We start from the raw sequence: 7,667 nt of genomic DNA on the forward strand, positions 1-7,667 counted from the left end.
TAATAAAATAAATTTAATCTGGTATTTTACACGCTGTATAGCGAAAGTTATAAAATTTATGTCGATACATCCTGTCTGCAAATGGGGTCATTTACAACCCACTGAAAAAAAACACGTTCATAATTGAAAATTACAAATTGCAGTACTGTCAAACTCAATAAAATGTAAGACAGTTATTAAAAGCTTTGCTAAAAAGGTCGTGGATATGGTTGAATTTATATACTAGGTTGAATCGCTTCCAAAATCTAATTGTGCGCAAAATTCAACTCAATCGATTGTATGAAACAAATTTAAAATTCAGTTGCAAGATTTAATTAATATGTAACAGGTAAAAATAAATAGAACCCTGTAAAATAAAACCCATGTGAACAGTTGATTTAATATTTCGTTTCCAAGCGAAATTTGAAACGGGAAAAAATTGGTGAATTATTAATTTATAATTCAATACTAAAACTCCGCACAGCTATCACAATTTGCTGGCGGGTAGCTTTTGTGGCCTTTGTTTTGACAGGAGCGCTTGCAGCTCTCGCCTTAAAATTTTGCCGCTGGCAGTTTTTGGTATCTCTTTAAGAAATATAACGCCACCTCGTAGTCTTTTCCACGGTGCTACCTGAAATTTAAATACATAGTTGTTTTGAATGATAAGCGTAATCCAATTTTTTATTATATAATTATTGTATTATTTTTTATGTAGAATTAATCATTTTTATAGAATTGTATTTTTTATTTATAAAATATTTATAATATTCTAGAATATTTATATTTGTTTTATTGTTCCATAGTAATTATCTTTATTAATTTTGCAAAAATCTTATCTTTAATAATTTAGTTTTCTTCATATTCTCTAGTTTACGATTTTACCTTATCAGAAACGTAGTCAATAATTTCTTGTTCGGTAACTTTAGCGTTAGCTTGCTTCACAACAAACGCCGTAGGCAGTTCCCCTGCCAACGTATCTGGCGCCCCCGTCACTCCGGCATCTTTAACATCTGGGTGTTGAAGTATGACCGCCTCTAGCTCCGACGGCGTTACCTACAAAAACGTTATTTTTTAAATTTATTTAATTTTATACCGTGGCTATAACCATAACAATAGCAGAAGTGATCGCTGCTCAGAGATACAAGCGCCCTTTGCTCGTTTGATAACAAAATTTGGTTATTATTTTTATTTTTATGTTCAATAGTATTGAACGTACGTACGTGTATAATTAATCTACAATCAGATCATTACATTTTATTTTGTTCATATATTGTATTGTAAAACATACAGTATTGAATTCATATTAACAATAATAATATGCTTACAAATAAACAAGAGAAAACAAGATAACAAAGTATATTACGATGGTTTAATTTATATACGTGACAGAATATGCTCGTTCATCGTTATCTAAATAAATTTAGCTTCATACGAAAAGTTTATAGCAATTGCTGAATAGCTTAAATCAGTAAAAGATAAAGAAAAACAATCTTTCTCATAATATAAGTAAATATTGATAATAGTTGTAAAGGGTTTTATAAGAGTTTTAGAAATATAATTAAAACTTTGTAAATAACAACCGTATGTAACACATTACATTGGCTTACACTTTTGGGAATAATAACCTCCTACAACGTTCAAAAGCTAAATCTATTAAACGAACACGTACAAGTGAAGTTTAATTCTAATAGCGTTCAATTAAAATAATTTATAAGAAAGATTTGTATAACATTTGATTACACAAAAAGTAATGAGTAATGTAATTAGTATGACACTTTTTTTCCTACGATAAAAGCTTAACACTTACTTGCCATCCTTTATATTTAATAAGCTCTTTTATTCTATCAACAATGTAGAAATAGCCGTCTTGATCATAATACGCGATATCGCCAGTTTTGTAGAACCCTTCAGCATCGTAATCGTTTTGCATATCCCTTCCCACGTAACCTTCAAAAAGAACTAAGCCCTTAACGCGGACTTCTCCTGGTTCGCCACATCCTAGTGTTTTGTTAGTGTTTGGATCGGAAATCTAAAAAAGGATGTATATGAATGATGTTGTATATAAAATATTATATATAAAAATGTAACATAAATTTTTAAATATTTATGTTTATAACACTTCAGAGTAGAGATGATATTTTTAAAGTAGACCCGATTAGTTATTGAAGATGAACTATAAATTATCATAATGTGAAACTTCCACATCAATTAGCAGTTTACCGTGAATTCAGGAAAAAAAACAAACAGGCAAACGTATCTTACGTCTTTATGATATTAGTTTCATGTAACTTTTATTTTCTAAATAATATATAACGTAATGAAGAGTAGTAAATATTTACTTTAATAATGTTTCCTGGTACGATTCTACCCACGCTGCCCTCTCTCGGCGAGTTGTCTAAATCTTCGGTTACAGCACCGGTTGCTTCTGTCATGCCGTAGCCTTGTAAAACGTTCATATGGGGAAACCTGATGTTCACACATTTATTAAAAATTGTCTTTCCCAATAAATAAAGCAAACATATTATAATTTAAATATTATTTTATAAATTTACAAAAATACCAAACGGAACATTGGATTATATCGGACTAGCACCACAGAGCTTTCATGTTATGTGTTTATTCTGTGTTTTCAGCTTTTGCGTGAACGAAAACATTGCGAGGAAATGTATGTACATATCGGATAAAACTCTACCATATGGGTATCCAAAACCTCCATAAGATAAGCCACAATTTTTTTTCTAAAACAAAAAGGGGAGAATGCTGACACTAACGCGTGGAATTTCCTAATTTTTAATATATTAATACATTACATTAACAGCCTGTAAATTTCTCACTGCTGGGCTAAGGCTCTCCCTTTAAGGAGAAGGTTACGAGCATATTCCACCACGCTGTTCCAATGCTGGTGCAATAAACATGTGGCAGAATTTCGTTGAAATTAGGCATATGCAGGTTTCCTCACGATGTTTTCCTTCACCGCCGAGCACGAGATGAATTATAAATACAAATTAAGTACATGAAAATTCAGTGGTGCTTGCCTGGATTTGAACTCGAAATCATCGGTTAAGATCCACGCGGTCTAACTACTGGGCCATCTCGGCTTAATATATTAATATATTGGCATATTTAATTACAAATTAATATTATCTAGTTAATTTAAGATTATTTAATATATACCATTGAAATTCTTTACCTTGATTTAAGTTGATGGATACTTTCTGGAGTAATGGGTGCACCACCAGAATAAACTATCTTAACAGAACTTATATCAAAGTCCTTTACAATATTTGATTTATATAACATTACAATCAATGGCGGTGCTACAGAGAGTAAGCCAATCTAAAAATAAATACATAATAATAAGTATAGAACGTTGACACAACAAATAACGTCACTCTTAAGTCATTACATGGCCTTGATAGTACAAAGATGTACAGATCCATCTGTGGGAAAGTGGGTTTGATCCAATCGGTTATTAAGTTTTTGAGATCTATTTTAACAGTCAGGCTTCTGAAGTTTGAAGTTAAAAGTACAAACTTAATATCTTCTAGAAGCCTTCCTAAAAAATTAAGCACTATCTTACCTTGTATTTTTGAATAGTTTTTAAATATTGTATTTCATTGTATTTTGGCAAGAACACGGTTGTTCTTCCAAAAGCGATTTCCTTTAGGATGCGTATTATCCCCATTGTGCTCGACCACGGCGCTATCATTAGGGGAGTCAAATCTCTATCCGTCATCCTATTTAAAAAATGAATAAAATATCTTTTATTCTAATTTTAAAATCTTCATAGACTATTTGCGTGATACAACTAAATTTATTTAGTGTAAAATTCTTATAAAATTTCGTGCTTATACTATTTGTTTTTGTTATAACCTTTCATCTATTTGTTTATTTACTACGTGATTCGGAACGTGTGTTAGGCTATGTTGTTAATAAAAAAAATACGATTCGTTTTGTTTACAGTTTGTTAAATTATATTATTGAAATTTAAAATTATTTAATTATTAGTTTAGTACTAGTATCTGTCACGAGCAAACATTTGCCCTCGTATCCGTTATTCGTAGCCTTATGATCCTTAAGTAGCAAGGAAACTGCAACTACGAAGTTGCAGATTTTTCCTCGTAGATAATTCCGTCATCAGTAAGTCATCAAAACGAATCGCTTCTTTAATTTGCCCGGGTATTATAGATATAGATTGTTAAATAAATATAATCAAACGTTACAATAATGTACATTACAAGCGCTGTTAACGTAATTACTATTGATACATTTTCTATTGATACTTACATAGGTTGTTGGCTTGATACAATTAAGTTGAGATGATTTATTTTTGCTCCTTTCGCAAGACCTGTCGTCCCCGAAGAATAAAGAATCATGCATGTTTGTGGGGTCCCTTTAAATTACATATTTATTTAAATTTTATTCACATATTCAATAATAAGAAGTTATGGTAAAATTGACGAGCAATGACCCCGTGTTAAAGTTCGTGGGTATGACATAAATTCGTTCTTTATTTGTTTGTTCGTATTGTGTCGGAGAAAATACGTGTTATTGTTACAGTCTTGAATTAATTAGTTACAGTTTATATTTGACTTACCTTTAAAATCAAAATAATTTCCCGATTTAATATCTACATGTTTCTCTGAAAGTTCTTTGAAATGAAGACAGTTACTTCGCATCTCTGCATCATCATATAAAACGTATTTTTGGATATATTTCGTATTTTCAATGACTTCGTATTGCGTTTTATATAATTCTCCAGAGAGAAACATATACTTTGGTTTTGAAATACTAAGGGCGTGTGTTAAATCACCTGTAAACATAAACAATAAACTTTTAATTTCATTATATCATTGTGGTAATTTTAATGTTATGAATTAATTTTATTTTCGTTGTACAAATTATTGTTTTTTTTTTATTACAATGTTGTGTAATGTGAATTATTACAATTATAAATAATTATTATATTTATAATTATATTATTACACAGTGCTTACTATTAAAAAAAAAATTGTTTAGTATTAAGATTGTTTTAAATAGTAGTTTAATTTTAATTTAATTTATAAACGTAAATAAACGCACAAATTCAATATAAAATATTTTATAATATAGCATATTTTGTAAAATCAAATATAATATTTTTAAATTTTTTTGAATAAGAACATTTTATACAAAATTTTTATTGAAACTTTTGAACGATTACATTCAAGGCATGCCAATAATGTTTACGGATACGTTACCTTTCGTATATGCATTGTTAAAAAACGTAATTATTGCTCCAGAATAGTAAACCGCTAATGCAGTTAGTACGTATTCAATTCTGTTTTCACTAAATATAGCGACCACATCGCCTTGCTTGACACCGAGACGCGAAAGAGACGATGCTATATTTACTATCTTTTGTGCTATTTCTCCAAACGTGATCTGTTCTTCTGTTGCTCCATTTATCTGAATAGATAAAAAAATATGTTTATTTTAAGAGGTGAGAAAACAAATTAAATACTAAATAACTTTAGCTTTAAATGATTATTTTTATGGCGTATGCTATGTATACCGTGGTAAAGGATAAATATTTTTGTTTTTTGTTTAACTGTAATAATAATAAAATTGAAATGTCTGTTTGTAATATTAAAATAACCGCTTTTTACTAAATGCATATGTATGTATACACGGTACATATACCAAAATAACATTTTGTCTGTCTGTCTGATTTTCCGGTTAATCCCTGGAACGGCTGGACCGATTGAGAGGGGACTTTCACTGGCAGATAGCTTATGGAATAAGGAGGGTATAACAATAACTTTTTTGTTAAATTCAAACGCGCACGAAGTCGCGGACACAGCTAGTGTAATATAAAGTTTCGATCCACCACTTGGATTAATATTGAACCCACTCTTGACATAGCCTAATGTCCACAGTTGTGCTTGTGGCTTTACTCAAGTTCAATTTTAATCATACTCGTACATATGTATGTTTACCCACTTATTAAATAAATATAAGTACAATTTACAAGATTGGTTGACATTTATGGTTTTTACTTTTACTCCTAAGGTTCGGTGTATGATATTTTATGACCTATAATCTTCCTCAACAAACAAATTAACATAAAATAATTTAACAGATCAGAATCGTTGTTTCTGAGATTAGCGCGTTTAACTAACTCAACTGCAGTATATATTTGTATAGTACTGCAGTATTAGTTCTATAGTTAATATATTTGAATCATAATGTATTATTAATTATACACATTTTGATATTTCGATAGTTCGAAGTCATTCTAATGTTGTTATCGGTTGTATAATGGCCTTAAATAATTGTCGCCAATTTTCGTGTATAATATTCGCTTTAGCGAGATAATATAAAATTACTAGACGCATTGAGAGTTATGACGGTCTATGGTCTAAGTAAAATACGTAGACCCCAATGTTTTATTATTATTAATATTTTTTTATTTAGGTCATTATTCGTACGCAGATAAACTCGGTCTAGATGCGCCTTTTTGCTTTAAGATGTCCGAGCTTAATTTATAGCTACTAACATCTAAAGTACTAGTGAGGTTTTTTTGCGTACATTAATATTCTACTGTCCGACAGACATTTCTTAAGTTAATCCGATTTTGATTATTACGTTGTGTTTTGTTAAATATTATTGTGAAACTTATTTGAATTTTACGTAACCGAATTAAAAGAAAACATATTGATGATAAATGTTTTTGATATTTTTGTTATGTATATATGATAAAATTTCACACTTACCAAAGCGGTTTGGCCCCGTTTATGGGTTAGAAGTTTTTGCAGAACATACGCACCGAAATTCAAATGCGACGGCACGAAAAAGTTTTGATCGCCATAAATAATGCCACTTTTTGTTTGTTTTTCCATATTTAATCTACGTTATTTATGTACAGAGAATAAATGAACACTAACGTTTGATATCTTAAATTATGACAAGCTGTGATAGCAGTTTCAAGGCCAGATAACAAGGCATTGGCAAATTCTCGCTTATTTTTTTCGTTTAAACAAATATGTAGATTATTCAACAATCTTTTAAATCTCTCATTATCTCTAACATAGTGCACCATATTAAATATTTCACTCAAATATGTATTAATAAATACGAAATGTTTTGACTGTGTAGTTATTTAAAATTTATACAGAAACTATTTTATTCATATTTTTTTAATCACAATATTTAAAAAAAAATTTAAAGTATTCATTTTAATAGATTATGATTATAGATATATTTTGTGCGCATACTTTACTGGTTTTTCTTATCAGTATCATCACATTATCTTAATATTATGACATATTTGAAAACACTTATTATTATGTCATTGAAATGATAAGGCTTCAAATATACTCATAACAAATTTTACCTGTTATATATTATATTACACATAAGGCGCATTGAATAATCTCTTACATAAAACGGATATTGAAATATACGATTTCATTATAAATTTATCTACGTCGATTGCAAGATGACTTTTTATAGAGTCGCCTTTTACTTTTATTACCAATGTAAGAAATATTATAATTACGTTCGCGTATAAAACGAGATCAGAATACTTACAGATATAACACCAAACTGTATTGTTTCCACTGGTGACAGGAGGGCTGGTTCGTTTTTTGCTCGGAAAATCGGAATCGCAATTCAAAGAGAAGATTATTCTGCTAACATTCTTGCCA

General features: G+C 29.7%; 1 protein-coding gene across 1 annotated transcript; it reads right to left on the reverse strand.

Annotated features, from left to right (window-relative positions):
• Window positions 1–367: 367 nt before the first annotated feature.
• LOC113398949 (uncharacterized) lies at window positions 368–6,989 on the reverse strand. Its single transcript, XM_026637909.2, has 10 exons — window positions 6,735–6,989; window positions 5,220–5,427; window positions 4,577–4,792; window positions 4,267–4,372; window positions 3,560–3,716; window positions 3,170–3,315; window positions 2,319–2,445; window positions 1,787–2,008; window positions 862–1,032; window positions 368–610 (listed from the first exon to the last, which is right to left on the reverse strand). The coding sequence occupies exons 1-10, from the start codon at window positions 6,858–6,860 to the stop codon at window positions 467–469; spliced, it is 1,623 nt and encodes a 540-aa protein (XP_026493694.2). The 5' UTR covers window positions 6,861–6,989; the 3' UTR covers window positions 368–466.
• Window positions 6,990–7,667: the final 678 nt, after the last annotated feature.

This window comes from Vanessa tameamea, chromosome 2 (assembly GCF_037043105.1).
Source record: "Vanessa tameamea isolate UH-Manoa-2023 chromosome 2, ilVanTame1 primary haplotype, whole genome shotgun sequence".
Classification (NCBI taxonomy): Eukaryota; Metazoa; Arthropoda; class Insecta; order Lepidoptera; family Nymphalidae; genus Vanessa; species Vanessa tameamea.

Excerpts from the sequence above, each read along its gene's own strand:
- LOC113398949 (XM_026637909.2), bottom strand. The coding sequence starts at position 6,860 with ATGGAAAAACAAACAAAAAGTGGCATTATTTATGGCGATCAAAACTTT. Across the intron at positions 4,793-5,219 it reads TAACAATGCATATACGAAAG|GTGATTTAACACACGCCCTT; the intron begins GTAACGTATCCG and ends TTATGTTTACAG. Across the intron at positions 1,033-1,786 it reads TTAAATATAAAGGATGGCAA|GTAACGCCGTCGGAGCTAGA; the intron begins GTAAGTGTTAAG and ends ACGTTTTTGTAG.